We start from the raw sequence: 19,838 nt of genomic DNA, 5'->3' as shown, positions 1-19,838 counted from the left end.
TCTATATATTTTTGAGCATTTAGTTATTTCACATTTATTGGCATTTGGGTAGCTGAGAAAGCAATACAGCCTTATAGCCAGTGGCTATAAGGCTGTATTGCTTTCTCAATACTCTCAATACTTTTGTATTTTGTACTTCTTTTTTGAAGTACAAAATTACTGCTATAGCAATTCAGTAAAATAAACCCAGTTAAACCACAACATACAGAATTTTTTAAAAAATATCACGTATGTGATTATACATAAGACTAAAGATGGCTTAAACTTCACATATGATTTTAAGCACTAATTCATTTCAACTGTGATAATTTAAATATTCACTGTGAAAACATATATCATGTTTGACATGTTATGAAATACAACTTCTGATTTAACAACACCTGCAATTACTTGTGAAGATTGATTTGTGATTCTTTGTACAATTACCACTTCTACAAGGACATCATCTTTGAGAGGTGCTGGAGGACAGGAGAGGTGCCCGAGGACTGGAGAAAGGCCAATGTCACTCCAATCTTCAAAAAGGGCAAGAAGGAGGACCCAGGGAACTACAGGCCGGTTAGCCTCACCTCCATCCCGGGAAAGGTGATGGAGCAGCTTATCCTGGAGGCCATCAACAAGCAAGTGGAAGAAAAGAAGGTTATCAGGAGTAGTCAGCATGGATTCACCAAGGGGAAATCATGCCTGACCAATCTAATAGCTTTCTATGATGACATGACTGGCTGGGTAGACGAAGGGAGAGCCGTGGATCTTGTCTACCTCGACTTCAGCAAGGCTTTTGACACAGTCTCCCATGATATCCTCCTAGGGAAGCTGAGGAAGCGTGCACTGGATGAGTGGTCGGTGAAGTGGATAGAGAACTGGCTGAATGGCAGAACTCAGAGGGTTGTCATCAGCGGCGCTGAGTCTAGTTGGAGGCTGGTAACTAGTGGTGTCCCCCAGGGGTCAGTACTCAGCCCAGTCTTGTTTAACTTCTTCATCAACGACCTGGATGAAGAGTTAGAATGTACCATCAGCAAGTTTGCTGATGACACCAAACAGGGAGGTGTGGTAGACACACCGGAAGGCTGTGCTGCCATTCAGCGTGACCTGGACAGGCTGGAAAGCTGGGCAGAGAGGAACCTGATGAGGTTCAACAAGGGCAAATGCAGGGTCCTGCACCTGGGGAGGAACAACCTCATGCACCAGTACAGGCTTGGGACGGACCTGCTGGAGTGCAGCTCTGCAGAGAGGGACCTGGGTGTCCTGGTGGACGACAGGTTAACCATGAGCCAGCAGTGTGCCCTGGCTGTCAAGAAAGCCAATGGAATCCTGGGGTGCATCAAGAAGAGTGAGGCCAGCAGGTCAAGGGAGGTTCTCCTTCCCCTCTACACTGCCCTGGTGAGGCCCCATCTGGAGTACTCTGTCCAGTTCTGGGCTCCCCAGTTCAAGAAAGATGAAGAGCTACTGGAGATAGTCCAGCGGAGGGCTACAAGGATGATGAGGGGACTGGAATATCTCCCCTGCGAGGAGAGGCTGAGGGAGCTGGGCTTGTTCAGGCTGAAGAAGAGAAGGCTGTGAGGGGACCTAATAAATGCTTATAAATATCTGAAGGGTGGGCGTCAGGAAGATGGGACCAAGCTCTTTTCAGTGGTGCCCAGTGACAGGACAAGGGGCAATGGGCACAAACTGAGGCACAGGAAGTTCCGTCTGAACATGAGGAAGAACTTCTTCCCTCTGAGGGTGACGGAGCACTGGAACAGGCTGCCCGGAGAGGTTGTGGAGTCTCCTTCTCTGGAGATATTCAAGACCCGCCTCGACACGGTCCTGTGCAGCCTACTGTAGGTGACCCTGCTTCAGCAGGAGGGTTGGACTAGATGACCCACAGAGGTCCCTTCCAACCCCTACGATTCTGTGATTCTGTGACATACTATGAAGAGCTCCTCAATCTCACGTTACGACATAAAACCTATAAATAGACACCAAGCATGTAGCTATTTGATTATACATTAAAAATATAATATACACTTCCAACAACGAAGTTGCACAATTATTCAAGATGGTAATTAAATTGCATTTTGACATGCCAAATATTATTAAACACCCAAAATCCACAGCAGATCTTGAATAGCTTAACTATTTAAAATAGAATAGTACAAATCTCTATTTATGAAAAGGAAACCTAGATGATCAGGTTGTATAACTTATATTAAGAATTTTAATAATTAAATATTTGAGTAGATCAGTTACACATTTAGAATGACTCGGAATGCATCTTCCATAATAACTTCCTTCCTTACTTAATATTTTATAGCCATGCTTAACAGACGGATTCCTGCATTTAAAGAATGCATATTCATATAATAAGTGAAGTTGTTACAGAAAGTTCGATGCAGCTAACACGTCCAGCCTTTATAAGACATGTATTTATCTGAAGGTCTGACTAATGTAAAAAAGGATTGTCAGCATAACTGCACAAGTAGTGTGAGTTATCTACCAGCAAGAACAAAGCAATGCCATCAGCCTGGAATTTTGAATTCACTCATGATTTTCTCCTTCCTATGCCACTACTCCAGATGGATACAAAATAAAATAAAACCTCGTATTTCTAAACTGGTATCAAGGGAAGGAGATCTACAGAAGTTTTACTACTACTTCCCTCTCTCACCTTTTTGATTGCACTGAAATAACTGGGATGATACACTTCATTTCACCTTTTTTCTTGTCCTGTCTGGAAGAAACACCATCTAACCAAGATCAGCTTCAAAAAAACAGGCAAATGAACAACTGAATGAAGGTAATATACTCATACAAGTAGGTATTTAAAGGCAACCTAAGGAAAAATTATTTTTGAGAAATGCACTATGTTTTGTACTCCATCTGCTCTTATTTCTGATATTCTCTTATTCTTTCTTAGAAAAAATGCCAAAACCAGCAAACTACACTTCTCAAAATAGAGAAAATCAGTGAGAAACTGAAGTTATTAACATAATAATATCTTCCTTTCCTATTGCAAAAACATTCAAATCAAACATGACATTTTTACAGTATTTAACATATGCTTGTATTTTCTTGTATGTTTATATCTTTCTAATATCCTTCCAAACCATTGTTCCAGTTTCAGTCAAAACTATTCTTGATGTAGCCAGTAACATGTTCTTCATGCCACTTCAGAATTAGTTTGCATTTATAACACATTTTGACTACTTCATTTCTATAGACTCAGTTCTACATACAAAACTAAGAAACATTGTTTAACACGTTCAGCCACTTTTCACTCTCCTTCCTCTGTCAGTTGTATTATCCCTTTGGTTTGCTCCCTGAACTAATTTCCTAGCAATTCCCAGTGCTGGTTATGGATTCATCTTCCCTATTTCATCTTCTGTGCATATTCAACTGTATGCTACACGGGAAACGTGTCACTGAAATGGCTATATCTATTAGGCTTGTTGTCATCCTTCACTTTCATTATATTACTGTAAAATGATACTTCTCCTAAATGAAACCCCATTCTTTAGCAATTTGATTCTTTATATATGCTTTCTGTTTTCTCTTTGTCCTCTTCACCATTTTCCAGGACCCAGAATCAGTAATAACCAGGCTACCAACCTTACAGGTGCAAAGCCTGTGTGCCTGTCTCCAACAAGCAGTGCTTGTCAAAAGATCTGCAAGCTTTTGGCCAATGCATTTGTGCATATAGAGTCTAGCGGCTCTACAAAGACAGTAAATAAGAAATAGCCGTTTGTTTTTTTTTTTTTTAAATGCACGATAAGTTTTAAAAAAAATTATCCACAACTGGAACTTATGAAGTAAGTCTGCTGACAACAGAAAATAGTGGGAGTGGGAATTGAATCAGGTTATTCTTTCACACTAGTTCTGAGTTTTCAGTGACCATGCAAGTATAAAGATAACAAGCATGCCTCCATTTATGTCACTATAGGAAGACTATGAACAGCCACACAAAGCAGATGCATGGCACAAGGACTCTGTAGCTGTTTTCTGACCAGGACTATGTAACTTCAAGAGATTATTCTGTACAAGATACAAACCACCCTTTGCATTATGGACTGCACACAGTCTTCTATTCTTCTAAGCTTCAGCATTTCTTCTTCCAGCTGTTTGTGGACTTTTGATTCTCTCTTAATGTTCTGTCCTCATTTCTATACTCCTCATAAAGTGATTTCCAGGTTGCCTTAAAGTTTCCTTTCCTCATCCCCGATTGCCTTGTGTCTGTTCTGCAAATGTTTCTGTAAAATTACATTCATCTAGGTTTTGTCTCCTGCACATACACATACCCTCCTCTCAGTTCTTTCCCTGTTAACTACCATCCAACCATTTTAGATTACACAAATTAACTCACTTAGAGGATTTTGTTATACAATACATAGCTCACAACTCATCTCTGCGCCTTGCTTTTCAACAGCTGCTCTATTCACATGCAACTTTACTTAAACACTCCTCATATGAGTAAATCCCTCCCCCTCTCTGTAACTTCTAATCAAACAACAAGATAGAACCCTCGATGTGTCCCTGAAATTTCTTGGTAATCTGTCAAAATCCTGCAGACATTATGAATTCCAATATATGGAAAAATATCTCTAATAATGTGCACTGTACTCCACAGCATACTCAACATTTATGGATCCTATTATGTCAACTTTAGAACGTGGTAAGTGATGTACTCTGCTGTGGCATTTCTGTCCCCACAGAAAATCTCACTGGAATCTAAATCCTTCTTGAATCTGATCTATACATCAAGCAGAAAATCATTAATGCCTTGGATTCACTAATTTCTTGCCACAAGCACATTTGCCACAAGCAATGTCATCCCTTGAGACAAATGATAGCACCACTAAAAAACTAGAGTAAAAATGACTTAATAAAGGCAACTGTTAGGAACATGAGCTTAAAGGGACAAATTTCAGGTTACTAAAAATAAATATTAACAGTAGATAATTTAGCATTTTATGTAGATTTTATATGTTTGGTAGGCAACATAAAAAGCCCACTAATACTAAAGTTTCTGTTCATTTGAATGAGTGTTTTTGAAAAGAGTAAAACCATGAAAATATTCAACTAACAAAAAACAATATAAGCCTGCATGTATCTCAGGCAGCAGTGAGAAGGGAATACCACACCCACTAGAATTTTGCAAGTAAGTAGTGTACAGCAGCTGCAAGAGGCAAGGTACCCTCCAACACGTGTCATGCCATGCAGAAAGGGAGCGATCCTTGCAGAAAGTGACCATGTGTTGATTCTTCCTAAGTATAAGCTAGCTTATGCCAGGAAAAATAAATCTTACACAGTTTGTGAAAAAGAGATAGCCAGTTAAATTGAGATCTACCTGTAAATATCAAGGAAAATGGATATGTTAATGGACAATTTAACTGGTAAAATCTCTACATATTGTTAAACTCTGTTAAACATCTAAATTCTGCAGAATGGAACGAGGCAATTCAGCATGCAACACATCAATAAATGTAAATCATATATTGCATACAACTTCTCTGAGGCCAAGACAATTAAAGAATGAAACCACACCATATGTTAAAAATTCATTTCAAACTTTTGTTGAACTAAGACCATGAACAATTAACATGCAGAATCCAAACATGATAAATAAAAGTCTTTCAAAACCATTGTAGTTACTTCCCTATTCTCTTTCTCACTTGCAGCTGCTACCTTAGTCCTAGGACAGCCAAGGTTACTATGCTTCTACAGATACAAAAATACCAACACCTATGCTTTGTGGTGGTGTTCAAAAGATTATATCCAAGAAGAAAAAAAAACACCCTGCTCTTCAAATATTTATAATATACAATATATAAAAATATAGACCGATATTTAAAATTCTATTTTAATTAATCACTTGTTTTGATGACAATTTACTTTAAAGAAGTTACAGTATTTCTCAATTGCCAGGGAAATTGTATTAATCATTACTTTTGCTGATGCATATAATGATTTGGCATGTAAAATGTGAAAACAATGCAAAAAATGACTGAAAACAAGCTGAAGATGAAGTTTCAGTGACAAAAACTACAGAGGCAGTATGGATCCAATAAGAAAACTGATTGTAATAGAGGGCAAGTTGTCTCTGATCTTGGGAGAATGTTTTTGGACACCTAACAGCTTTTTTATTACTGTGGCTGATTAAAATGAAATGCCTTACTACTAAAATGTTCTTTTTGATGAGTTTTTTTGCCATGAACTATAGACCTTGCAGTCCAGTGGGATACAAATCCTTTGATCCTGTGCAGTCACATAAATTCAAAGTCGTAAAACAACATTGAATTTGATTTTATTAGTGTGGCTGATGTTGCCAGAATTGTATGCAACCTTGTTTTTCTTCTCTTTTCTTCTTTTTCTTTTGGGGAGGGGGTGGAGAGGAAAGGAGAGTTTACTGTCAACATTGCTTCACAGTATAAAGAACTAATTTCTTTGGCAACCAGACTCCAAGATTAAGCCATTGCAACAAAGCTTTGTAACTACAGAGGAAAGTAATGATATATATCACATTCTGCTAAGTTGCAACCAAAGATTTGGTGGAAGCAAAAGTTACAGCAAAAAGCAGTGTAAGTAGAGCACATGGAAAACAGTAACCAAAGATAAAGTTATATTATCTATAGAAAGATAACGGGCAACAATGAATACTACTTTTGAACAGAAATATTCAGCCAAATAGTGCTATGAGTTTGCTATGAGAATAAAACACAGTAACCCTACACTTAGAAACTGAAGGTTTTCATTCTGTATGATAATTTTTGTCTAAAAATTCTAATAGCTACACTGAGGAGATGACTAACCTCTCCATCAATATACAGAGATTTCACACGTGCAGTGAAAACAACTAAAAGATTTTGTGCTGCAGCAAGCCATTCACCTCCTAGCTATGGAGGAAAATAATTTTTCTGGGGCCTTGATGACACCAGATATTAAAATAACGACAGAGGTTTGATTTTATCTTAAGGAACATAGTCACTCAAAAGAGTAATTCTCTGATGTTTAGAGTTATCACGTTCCCCACATTAAGAGAGGCACTACAACACATCAAAACAAATGGATTGCTTGGTGAAACTGTCCTTCCTTCAACACAAAATATGTTATACTACAAAAAATACTATCCCTTCCTCTATAGCAAAGGAAATGAAGGCAGAAGTTAATTTCATATTCAGCTTCACATTCAGGAAACAAGTTTTCATTAAGTTATAGACTTTCTACGGAATGACAAATAAAATCTATTCCTTTCCTCAAAACTTCATTATAAAAAAAGATTTTTTTCATATTGACAATATAATACTTGCCTCATTTACAGTGATTAAAGAGAAAATTCAAACTGTAGATATCCTTGCTAAGGCAAAGTATATAAGGAGATCCTACACACACAAGGTTATCCTTCATAACTTCTATCGTAGTTTAATTAGGAAGCTTCAATTCTGCACACACTATCATAAACTTCAGTGGTAAAACCAGAAGACAGTCTTTAAATATTCACCAATCAGGTAACATGTAGAAGAAAACCCAGCTCTGTGTTTGTAACTAGTCTTCTTTTTAACACTGCAGAAATGTTTATGCAACACTGAGCAGATAAAGATACCAGTACACTTGTCTAACATACAGCTTATGAACTCCAGAGATTCTACCTGGATAAACAGAAGTATAACATCAATTATGGAAATGACTCTGTAACTGGGTAAAAGACATACCTATTTTAAACTAATGTATACTGTATGCTAATTATGCACATAGCATTATTCTAGAAGTTCCCATTACAGAATCTGAAGAAAATATTGCACACAAAAATGTGTTAAAACAACAACCTTGGTCAATTATTCAAAAACCGCAAGTGTGGCTGCAAGAGCAACCTTAATTTTCTCCCTCTCCATCAATGTTTCTATGCTACAGAGCAACTTTCTCTTCAGCAGAACCAGTATCTCATTCAGTGACCATGATGGGAGTTATTCCAGACAATAATTAAAAACTGTATTATGAAAAAGCTGCAAGCTTTTAAGACTTCTGCATTACGTATACTCAAATTTAGAGGTATATAATGAACTAAAGCACGGAAACTCAGGAAGAGACACGACAATATTATAGTAAAGGCATAGTAATGCTGACCTGGAAAAGCAGATTCTGTATTTGCTCAAAGTGCAAAGCTTCTGCAAGATGAGTCATAAGTCATTTTAGGCAGTGTTTCTCAAGTGGTAACTAATGCTACACCTTATTTTGTAAGCAACTATCCTCAGATTCTGGGATTCATTTTATAGCAAGAAGGTAAGTTTAAAATGAACTGTGATATGAACATATATGTGAACTTCAGCATCGCAATGAATTTGTTATACCTTAGGTCTCTGTGCATAAAATATGAGTAATAATAATATATGCCTATCTGAATACATATTGTAAAAGCCACTTCATACATATGAAACATCCTGACAAATTAAAACTTGTGACACTAGAAAATCCATAATGAAACTATCTATATTAAGATCACCTTTTGATTAATAAACAAGGAAAGTATTACTCAGTGACCAAAAAAAATAAAATCAAATACTGAATACACTGCATTCATTCTAGTATACATATTCTAGGGGAAACTGTCCAGTTCTAAGTAAAACCTGCATCCAAGTCTCTGCAACCTATCTGTCTCCTACAGTTTTCCGTCTTAACTTCCAGACTACTTGTTTCCCTCTCCAGCTTGCCAGTCTTGTCCTAGTACCTCTACTCACTATTTTCTATCTAAAGTGCCACCTCTCACATCTCCATACATCTTTCCAGCTCTTGTAGTCTTCTTCAAATTCCAGTGGCTTTTCTTTCACATTGCCTCATCACCAAAACGCGGGTCAGGAGCCAGGCTCTAGCCTTCAGTTTCGAAGCATCCTTGGAAGGGTGATCCCCACCTAACCAAGAGTAACTTGTGGCACCCGTCAATCAGTGGAATTTAGTTTTGCCCCAGTGTTATTGTACAGCAACTTTGGTGGCTTTGGTATTTTTGATGGCTTTGTGGAGATGGCACATTAAAATTTGGTCAGCACTGGAAGATGCAATAGGTACAATAAGCACTAGATTTGCAAAGTCAGAAGCTGCTAAAATCTGATGTCTTTACTGAATATAATAAAAAATAGTTGTGTTTCAAAAGTCTTAATAAATTGGTAACATAACATTGACACTACTTTTTAGTGGTTTTTATACTCCCATGATCACATTTCACTTCATTTCTCTTGTAGACAGCTATTTCCTATGTTGCAGAGGTCTTCCAAATGTGTCAGAATAAGATGTCATCATGTCCACAGTATGTGTTCTACTTCATTCTCCTGAGTGGTAACATATTTACTCAAGGTGACAGGATAAACTAAATTTCACAAACTATGCAGGGTTTTTATCATTATTTTTTTTAGAAGAGTTTCATTTTAGCCCTAATCAAGCAAAATGTTTTGTAATGTGTCTAAATTTGAGCAGAAGCTCAGTCTTGCAGAAGTTTTAATACTATAAATTATCTTGTTGATCTCTACGCACTTTTTAACTATATAATACCATGTCCATATTCATGTGCTGAAGCAGAGTTAAAAGGATTTTCACTGTATTCAATATAAAGAATATGGGTTTTTAAACAAACAGGAAAATCCTTCGATCAACATGTAGGATTAACAGCATTCTGCAGCTGACATGAACTCTAAACAATCCAAGTTCTTAGAGTGAATTTGTATTGATGAAAATAATAGAGTGGCAATGTAAGACACTGCAAGTAGCAGTGAAAAAAACCCAACACAATGAAAGAAAAGATTCTTCCTGGATATTCAAGCTATCTGATATGAAAACAATCACAGTGTAAACACATGGTTAAAGGATGAAAAGCACCCATTGCATCAAAAATATAGAAAATAGGAAGTCAATGAAGGAAAAGAAGGGGGAGAACTTTGCTTAACATAAGTATCAGAGCACAGCAGAGATACTTAAAAACTCATCAAGAATTTGATTATACAGTATGACATGAACATAGGCATTGTTACGGGCAAGTTTTTAAAATATTATTAAGCACTGAACTGGGGAGTGTCTTCATACACAACGAAGAATCATTCCAAGCTTCCTTTCTGAATGAAGGTGCAATTGTCAACAAGTGGTTCTGAAGAGATTAAAGCACTTCTTGCTGGCTCTTTGTGTGCTTTTTTGCACCCTGTAGAAAGTTATTGTTTTATTGCTCTTGTCCTTTGCTATCATTCCCTAGTCTGCTACTTCACATTCTCTAGCACTGGGCATGCAAATTTTTCATTACAGGTTGATTTTTCTCTTGCTGGGATTTTTCTATTTCAGGAGAGATATACTTTAGAGATAAGCTTGCTCCCATTGTCTGGGAGCCTTAGGAATATTGAAATTGATATTTTAATAAAATTTTGTAGGATTTCAGTCTCTTCTTTCTCATATTTTTTATGCTTTTATCAATCTTTATGTTTTCACTGTCTTGCACTGCAGAGAGGCTCCGCACTGCACAGGAAGAATTCCTTCATGAGGACAAAGTAGCCAAGAAGAAGATACATAAAGACACACAGCACACACAGTGGTGAAACCATACATTTAGCAGCTAAGCACAAAAGACTGAAACATTTAGCGTTAGGCAGGAGTAGTATCAATAATTAACCACAAGCTGAGAGACCTTCATCAGTAACACCACATGGAAACACTGAACAGCTCATTAGGAAAGACTGACTAATAAACCCTTGCTGACCTTGGCTGCTCCTTTGAGCTCCAACTCCACCAGACAGAAGCAGCAGCATACATGATACAGATTTTCTTCTATTTATGCTTGCTGGGACATGAAAACCCAGCAAAGAACACACAAAGCAGATAGTCACCTTACAGATGCATTTCATCTTGCAAAGGTTAAGACCAACACTATCAGCATCCTGAAGCAAAATTTTACTACCAAAAGTCAGCATATTATCAGCATCTTACAAGTTTTGTTCAGTACTGTGATACATCAAAGCTTTCAACACTATTCATCATTGGCCCTCATATTTTAATAATAGATTTCAAAACATAGTGACTTCTGACAAATTGTGAAATCCCTATCCTATGCAAGAATTCACATATGCACACACAAAATTGAGGCCGAGGAAAATAAATAAAAAACTGTCCTTTTTCCAGAAAGGAATGATAAAAATCCCTACCTAAGGGCAACCAGCTCAGAAATCTTTCATTTGAATTTGTTAAAAAAAAAAAATCCACTTTGTTGCAATAGATTATCTACAAAATAAAAGACTTAGACAAATTCAAACATTTTGAAATGTTTAGATTTGATGTTAAAGCATCTAAGTTCTGATATTCTTTCTGAAGCTGAAATGAAATTTGACTTTCACATATTAAAAAAAAAGTTATTTTAAATTGTCAAAATAAAAGTGAAATCTTCTATAAAATAACTTCTCTAAAAGAGGTTATTTGATAAGCATTCTGGCACACAACAGCTTCTAACACTATTCACCCTTGCCTCCCACAGTCGAACTACAAATTTCAAATTGTAGCAGGGAGAAGCAGCACCTTTTGTTCTACTCATGTTCTAATTAAAGAGCAATAGAAGCATTCAAAATGGAAGTACACTGACTGTAAGGGAAAACAAACAGGGAAGTGAAATGCCAAAGGGCCAGGGAAAGACTCGTGAAGTATCAGAGATGTGAAAACAGATTTCTAATAGAATGAAAAGGTCTTCACATAGGTAAAGCTTTATTACTCCACTCAGTCACCAAGAAAATGATTTATGCCTTTGTGATCTCAGTACAAAATAAAAATGAATCATTTTGAAATTATCAGATGATTTTGACCAGTGCTATGACTTTTCCTTTCACCTTCCTTTTTCTTCCACATTTTTCAAACTTTTTCTGTGGCACTTTCAGGCAGTAGTCTTTAATTTCAGTTTATGACATGAAATTGTTTTCCAAGTTAAGCAAGTTATTCCATGAAAAGGAAATTACTTTCTACCCACTTCTACATTTCAGCTCTTGATACTTTCGCAGAAATGCAAAAATGCAAAAATGAGACCACAAAGGTCGCTATTAACAGCCCATGATACATTCTCATCTAAGTGAGGCCAGCCTATTCTTTTGTAATGTCACAGGCAGTTATACACCAACTGCATTACCATTCACTATTCCTAAGTTTCAATAATATGCTCATAACTGTGTTAGATGCAACTACAGGTATTTCTTCTTAAAATTTGCAATGAGATACTTCGAGAGACATAGAAAAATTACTTTATTACATAAAATTTATTGTATAGTTTAAAAGCTATCTATAGTTTATATTTTATTGTTATCAAATACCTATTATTTCTTACAGACTATATTATATAATGTGCATCATATAAAATATAATAATATTATTATAAAACCCGTGATTAATGGCTAAACACACTATTATTCTCAGTTTGGGAACATGCAAAAGATGTAGTGAGTTGGTGGAAGCCTAATAACCTGTATCAGAGAGAAAGACCCATGCACAGGGTACAGAGTTATAGGACAGCTTAGGACTTTGGTTCCATCTTCCAAAAGCAGTATTAAACTTCAGCATAACTGAAGATCAAGGGATATTTGGTACCCTTGTGCTAAAGGGAATAAGGAGAAATTAGGGCAAATACTTCATATTTTTACTCTCTTTATCAAATGAACTTACAGAAAAAAAAAATTAAAAGTGTGCTGCACTAAGACTGTGCCAGATCCACAAGCAGCGAGCAGGATGTTGCCACTGCACGTACTCTCACGGTTTAGAAGGAAGCATCGAACTTGGACACTCGCAGAGAAGCTGTGCCATGCTTTGGGAACTTCTTCTGAAAGACTTAGCTGACATCTAGCGGCACGAGCAGGTAAAGTAAAAAATTCAACAGTGGAGAACAGAAATGGTTGAATGTCTTAAAAATAGATCACCTCTTTTTTTGCAAATAATAGGTAAAAAATTCAAGGAATGCTTTGAACACAGCACCTGGTAAATGTAGTTCAAGGTAAATGGGTAAAAACTAAGTATTTCTCTCTACTATATCACCCTCTCTAAAGGTTATCTTCATGTAGATGATTCACTTGACTTACGTACGCTAACGAACCCACTAAGAGATGTTAAGAGTTATTCTGGTTGTTATGCAATCTGATACAGTACAGATTCATCAATAATTGACAGCATAATAAATATAATTTTAATTTATTCTGCACACTAGATGACTAGAAATGATTTCAAATGACATCAAAAAAAGGACACACTACTGTCATTCACTCTCCCTATCCAGTGATTGTTTTACACCCTTCAACACTGATACATTCGCTGCATCTTCAACTGTCTACAGAATCAGCACCAACCCTTTCAAACTGGTGGTATGGGTAAAGATCTGGTTGTACTCTGGGTATTCCACATGAAGTTTATAGGAAATGAACATAGCAATAACAAATCTTAAAGATTAAAAATCAATTAGGAATTTCATTCACATGGTCAAGGCAAAAAATAACTTCCAAAAGAAACAGCACAGAAGTATAGGACACTTTCTGTTGCTAAAAAGCAAACTGATCTCTCACTCACAAGCCACTATATATAGGTTTCAAAGGACAGATTCTTGATAACTTTGCTTGCTTTGACCTTTAGAGGACCATTTAGCAACTTTTTGAGAACTTTTCCCACATACCTTCCAGGGCTCCTTAAGATTTTTCAAGTCATTTTAGGAAAAACAAAGAATAAGTGTTTCACTCTTATTCTTTTACAGAGAAGGTACGATGATCAAACTTCTTCATAAACACAAGATATGGGATTTGGATCAGTTTGCAAAAGAGCTTATTCAGATAAATTTCTGACTGTAGGTTCCTTCAGTGCATAGTACAAAATCACATTTAACCCAAGCACTTCCAATAGTCAGGATATCTACCACCATATTTTTCTGTGATACACTTAAAGAATAAAATGCAACAAGTTATGATGCTAAGTCACAACACAATTTTACGTTCCTGTATGTTCCCATGTGAAATTTTATAATGTAATGTTGCATATGTACAACAGTATGTAGTAATTAATATTTTTTTATCTTAAAATATGTCCTTCCCTTCCTTAAATAATGAAAAGCCACGAGGAACAGAGTATATAGACAATGTTGGGCCTTCTCTAATGCACTTTTACTAGTTCAAATGTTGGTAACAAAGAACGAACAAAAATCCTGTCCCTTTGCTGTTATATTTAAATATTACAGACTGAAGTGAATTCAGGGAAAAGCAATAATTTTAAAATGAATCACAAAAAACAGGAAAAATTCCTCTGAAATTAAAGACAAAATAATAGAGGCTAACAACAGAGACGTGGAGAAAAAAAAGTTGTTCTTTAGAATGTCTGAACATCGGAGACACAGAAGAAAGAACCTCTTGAAGCAGACAGGCTACTAAAAATGGAAAACAAAAAGTTTGAAATGACACCCTTTCATTTAGAAAACTACTAAAACTTAGAAGCAGAACTAACAATTTATGATTTACCAAAGCAGCAGGACCATGTAGCAGCATTTAACTCAGAGTTCACCCACTACAAAACATAACATGCTGCAGTAAGATTTGATATTCTCTTCACAAAGTGAATAATTTAGTGCTGATCTTCTTTGGATACAGGACACATTAAGACTATATAAAATCAGTATTTTCAGGCTAAATATTTTTTAGATTATTAGTCTGGCACTATATAGAAATTTTCACATGGCGTTCTACGTGTTCCAGAGAAATAAACAGCTCCAGAACAACTGTAGAAACAAAAAGGATTCATTTATGATGGATCACATTCTAGTACAAGGAATTCATTGTCAAGGACATACAAAAAAAGAACAGGAACACTATTCGGGTGGCATAGCATTCAGATGTCGTGGAAGCATGTGATACTGTAATTTATTCATCAGTACTATATACCATAACATGTGTGCAGACTCTGTTTCAGGAAACCCTTAAAACACTAATTGCTGGAAATGGTATAGCAGGGGAATATGTCTCAGTAATTTAGTCACTATGCATCTTTTATGAACCTGATGCCTCATGCCAGGCTGGGCTGAGGTCCAAAAAATGAATCAGCACACCATTAAGGAAGGGGCATGGAAGCAGTGGTAGTAGAAGCAACAAAGAGGCAATGAAGACACTCAGACTTGCCAAAGAAACCCAAATCAAAACAAAAAGCACCATACAGGAAGAAGGCATTTACCCTTACACTCTGTATTGCTTATATGTATTTCCTAAGCACCCACTGCTGGTCACTGCTGGCGACAGGATATTTGCTTCAGGTGGCCTTTGGTGTACAAAGTTTTTATGTCCTTCAATCTTGTAAAATGAAAAATCACATTACATCTCGGGAATCATCAGACTTCAAAACTTACAAACAGAACTCTGCACAAGGACTCCAGCAACTAATGAGGAACTCCAAAATGGAAGTCCAAAAATCTTGTTTGAATTATGTCTTGCATATCAATAAACATCAGTACTATTTTTCTGAATCAATTATTTTTCTGATCATCATGATGTAGACCTGACACTTCACTGCCATTACCTAAAAGGCCTAAAAAATATTCATATCATCTTTTCTGGTTTGCCTTTGGCACAGTGTAAGATAAAACAGTATGAAATATGAAAATAATCACCAAAGGCATGCAATATAAGAAAACGACCTGTAGGACATTGCTGCTAAGAGTGAATAAGTCATGGACAGCAAATATTTGCATTTTAGTTCATTTCTAATTTTATTTACATACATATATAAAATGGTGAGATCGTCTGGTGCTGAAAGTTACACCACAACTTCACTTATCTGGAAACAACCCGCTCATAATTTTCTTACTATTAAACAAGATACCATACAAAGACAATTAATCATTAAGACATAATGATATTTGAGGAAAACTCAAAAAATCCAGATAAAAAATAACAATCTGATTTAAAAGAGAATGTTTATATTATTCAAAGTTATAAACAGCAAATAAATGAATCTACTTCTCCTCCAGAATCTTTCAGATCTACTCTTATGGAAAACAAAATGTGCAAGACGAACATTCTTTTAATGAAAGACGAAATTGGAGAGATGTACGCTTTTTTATGGATGCCTGCCAGTACCTGTCTCCTCTGCCTCATCTGTTTCCAGGGTTGCTGCAGACACACAAACACATTTTCCTCTCTCGCTGAGACTATGTATTCTCTCGATACCCTTCCAAAATGAATAAATCGCCCTTGCATACATCTACCATTCTTGTGTGGGATAGTCATGCCATTCTTTGTAAGAGTTATTATTGATAATATTTATTATACATTACTGTTGTGTTTACTTTAGTGCTAGCTTGCATTTCCCTGTGCTGAATTTTAAGAGATGTTGCACACACCAGAGACTCGTTGCCTGTCCCGTCCACTCCACAAACTGCTACCATCAATCCACCTCTGTCTACTTAAAGACCTCACTGAGCCTTCTCAGCTTCATAGGTTTTTATGTCCGTTATGTCCTGGCCTTTGTGCAGACACAAAGGCATAAATACTCTGTGTAACACAAATACTGTACTCACATTGGTCTGATGATTGCTATATGTGATCTGCCTAATGACATGGTCAATGTATAAATATACTGGATCATAAGAATTCCTGTGTTAGTAAATTCATTTTTTTCCATTCTCTTTGCCTTTGATGACAAATAAAATATGGACTGTTTTGTACTTGATGACTTGCATACTAAGGATTTAGCATATGGACCTGTATTAGAACACAGTGCGGCTATACTAAAGAATATATCACAACTGGTGAGAAAAGGAAGATGCTGTTAACTTTTCTGTAAACTGGGACTCCTCAACAAATTCACTTTAAGTTTTACTGCCATTTAAGTTCCTGGTTTTATGATAAAAACTGTTCCTTGTAATATTTCACTTTGTTTAGCAGAGTCAATCATGCCAAGGGAAAGTGAGATCTAATATTAAACTTTGTTGTTTCTGATTTTGACAATTAGACAATTTGTCAAGCTTACACTTAGAAAACCAGACATCAATAAAGTGTTCAATACAAAATTTCAGAAAGTCTCGTAAATGGAATTACCATACTTATGTTACAGTCTAAAATCACAGAAAACTGCTTCTATAGAAGTATGTTTCATTGAGAAAGAGTAGTTAAATGCCAATGCCTTAATATAATAAGCAAATGTAAAAGTACTGCACTGCTGAGTCAGAGGGAAGCATTTGAAAATACAACAACAAGTAAAACTAGAAAGGGTAAACATGTAAAACTGCTTTTTGCCATCATGAATGAGTGCATGTACGGATTTTCACTAGATTAATTTTAACTGAGTTGGCAGTTCACTGAAAACAACTTATAGAAAGAAACATTTAAATTCTTAACATTTGATGGAAAGTATATGTTTGCACTACTTAAATCTGTAAAATGCAGGAGTCAGGGAAAGAAAAAAAATAATTTAAAAGTATACCTTTAATGTTTCAATTTCTTCTTTGTGTTCCCTCTTTAAATGTAAAATGGCAGCTTGATACTCTGTGAAAATTTAAAACGTACATTACATTAGTCAGAAAATAATGTGCAATCTTCAGCAGAATATATTTCATACAACACCATCAGGTCCAGAATGTAGATGTAGGCTCTCAAATAAAAGACCTTTTATAATGGTGATGGAAAAGAAAATCTGAACACAGTAATTTGCATTATTTTCTAAGACCACATGACCAGACTTTCCATGGTGTTTCTGAGAGCAGAGGATAAAGCATAGAGGTCTTCCACGCTGAGAGAGGTAAATGGGGGGAAGAGACATCGAACTGAAATAACAAGAGGAAACTTTAGTTTTGCTTAACTTTGCAGATAAATGTAGAGCTGATAGGATATTACGACATACACATGCATGCATACACGCATCTGAATTCTAAAAAAAGCATTAAATACGATGATTTAAACTGAACTGTAAACATACAAGCACTATACAGAGCAAAATGGATAAAAGAGCAATCACAAATACAAATGAAGACCTGGAAAAATACCCAACAGCATCAGATAAAAAGATTTCTTTGTCTTAATTCTATCAGAAGAAGATTAATTACAGGGTTTATGTACCTTCACAGGGTACTAACTAGCTCTTCCATTTAGTGAGAATATAACAAAATCCAAAGATCTAACAAAACTGAAAGCACGAAACATAAAGCCGGAGAAATTTAAATCAGCAATGAAAAAATGAGGAGGCTGGGCATTGATTACACAGGTTTAGTGACAGCTGCAACGTTAAGGTGTAGATTTACCAAACGGACCTCTAGAACCTGGGTCTCATACTATGGTTTCCCTCATTCCATACCATAGCTACCTTTGGCCAGATGAAGAAAGAGAAGACCTTTCATTATGGCTGTGTAATGATTTAGGAGAAGCCTGTCTTCTGTAAGACACTGGCCCAGAATCTACAATCCTCCTAAAGAAGCAACTGCAGTTCATTCTTAGATCATCAAAGCCCCAATTCTATGAGTTTCCAAATCAAACTTCATCCAAAAGCGTATTTCCAGTTCTCTGGATTGGCTTCTGCTTCCTGAACTACAAAAGGAATCAAATCCTAATTTAAACAAGGATTGAAAATAGTCCAAAGACTTTAAATTTTACTGTCAATATTGTCTAACACTGAGAGGGTTGCATGGTCCCTGAACAGTAGAACCAATAAAACAGCTTTAGAACATCAAAGTGTGGACCAAAGCATCAGACCAGTAAAATATTCCAGTGCCTAGGTGCTTTTTTCATTTTTTTTTTCCCCTTTCTTTTTTCTTTTTTTCTCTTGAGAGCACATGGAGGAAAGAGGAGAGGAAAGAACCTGGTCGTCACCCTGAAATCTGTATGATGCGGACGCTTTTAATGCAAAGGTATTTTTTTTAAATGCAGGTGAAGCTACACGCAAGCAGCTGAACTGATATACAAAATAAAAAGGAAATGGGATTGATATTTTACAAGACACAAAATAAAAAACTCGGGTGATTTCAACCAGTAATGGTATCTATTAAACTCCACCTTCCTCTCTAACAGGCCTCTACTTAGAGCTTTCCAGCATGGGAAAATTGCCTGACTGCTCTGCTGGAATCACAACCAGTTAGGTCTACATGCTTTTAGATTTTCTGCTGTTAATTCCTTTGACTCATTGATATTCCCGCTAGACACAGGCTCTGCTTATCCATTCACCTAAATAGGACTTAATAGCTGCCTCAGGTCCCCAGAAAAAGTTGTGACCCTTCTGGCACCTCAGCTGGTTAAACACTCTCTCAGTTTGCAGTGCATGAACCTTATGAACATCCTTAAAGATTAGCTCTTCAAGGTCACGTGATAACCGAAGCAAACAACAGGCTTTGAAAATGCTGCTAACAATCAGTTCTTAGTTTGGCTGACAGAAGGATACAGATCTACAGATCTATCTTAACAAAAAGATCTACTTTCTATGTGGGATTGCCCAATGCCTAACATTCTTTGGGATTTGGGTAAGAGTCATAGTTCACATATGCTGACGTAGACCTGCAGGGGCACCAAAAGCAGATTTTTCACCATGTAAACCCATTCCCAGCCCTCTGTTGCTTATTTTCTTATCTTGGCACAGATGTTTCTGCAGTCAAATAAGGGTGGAAGAACCCATGGATGAAACCTAACACAGCACAAAAAGTTAAAGAATATTTTAAAAACTAAGTATATGTAATTTTTCTGTCAGACATTTTGCAAGACACCATCATTTTAAATTAAGTTGGCACGTGTTTTCACCAATTCTCCTAGCTCCAAGCTCAGAATTAAGTTTTAGAGATTGTTTTGTTTAATCTTTGTTCTAAGGCAGATGTAAGATAGAGAGCAGCAATTCTTTTATAGTTTATTTATTCCTTAAAAAAAAAG

The 19,838-nt window shown here is 36.3% G+C and overlaps 1 protein-coding gene across 1 annotated transcript in view; it reads right to left on the bottom strand.

The window, feature by feature from the left end:
* Positions 1-19,838, bottom strand: part of LOC104326957 (formin) — a 143,447-nt gene that overhangs the window by 101,703 nt on the left and 21,906 nt on the right. The window contains exon 3 of the mRNA XM_009931799.2: positions 17,416-17,477. Coding sequence (XP_009930101.2) covers positions 17,416-17,477 — 62 coding nt within the window. The remainder of the gene's footprint in view (positions 1-17,415; positions 17,478-19,838) is intronic.

This window comes from Opisthocomus hoazin, chromosome 7 (genome assembly GCF_030867145.1).
Source record: "Opisthocomus hoazin isolate bOpiHoa1 chromosome 7, bOpiHoa1.hap1, whole genome shotgun sequence".
Lineage (NCBI taxonomy): Eukaryota > Metazoa > Chordata > Aves > Opisthocomiformes > Opisthocomidae > Opisthocomus > Opisthocomus hoazin.
The sequence above is the reverse complement of the archived record's forward strand: the minus strand, read 5'-3'. Positions and strand labels throughout refer to the sequence as shown.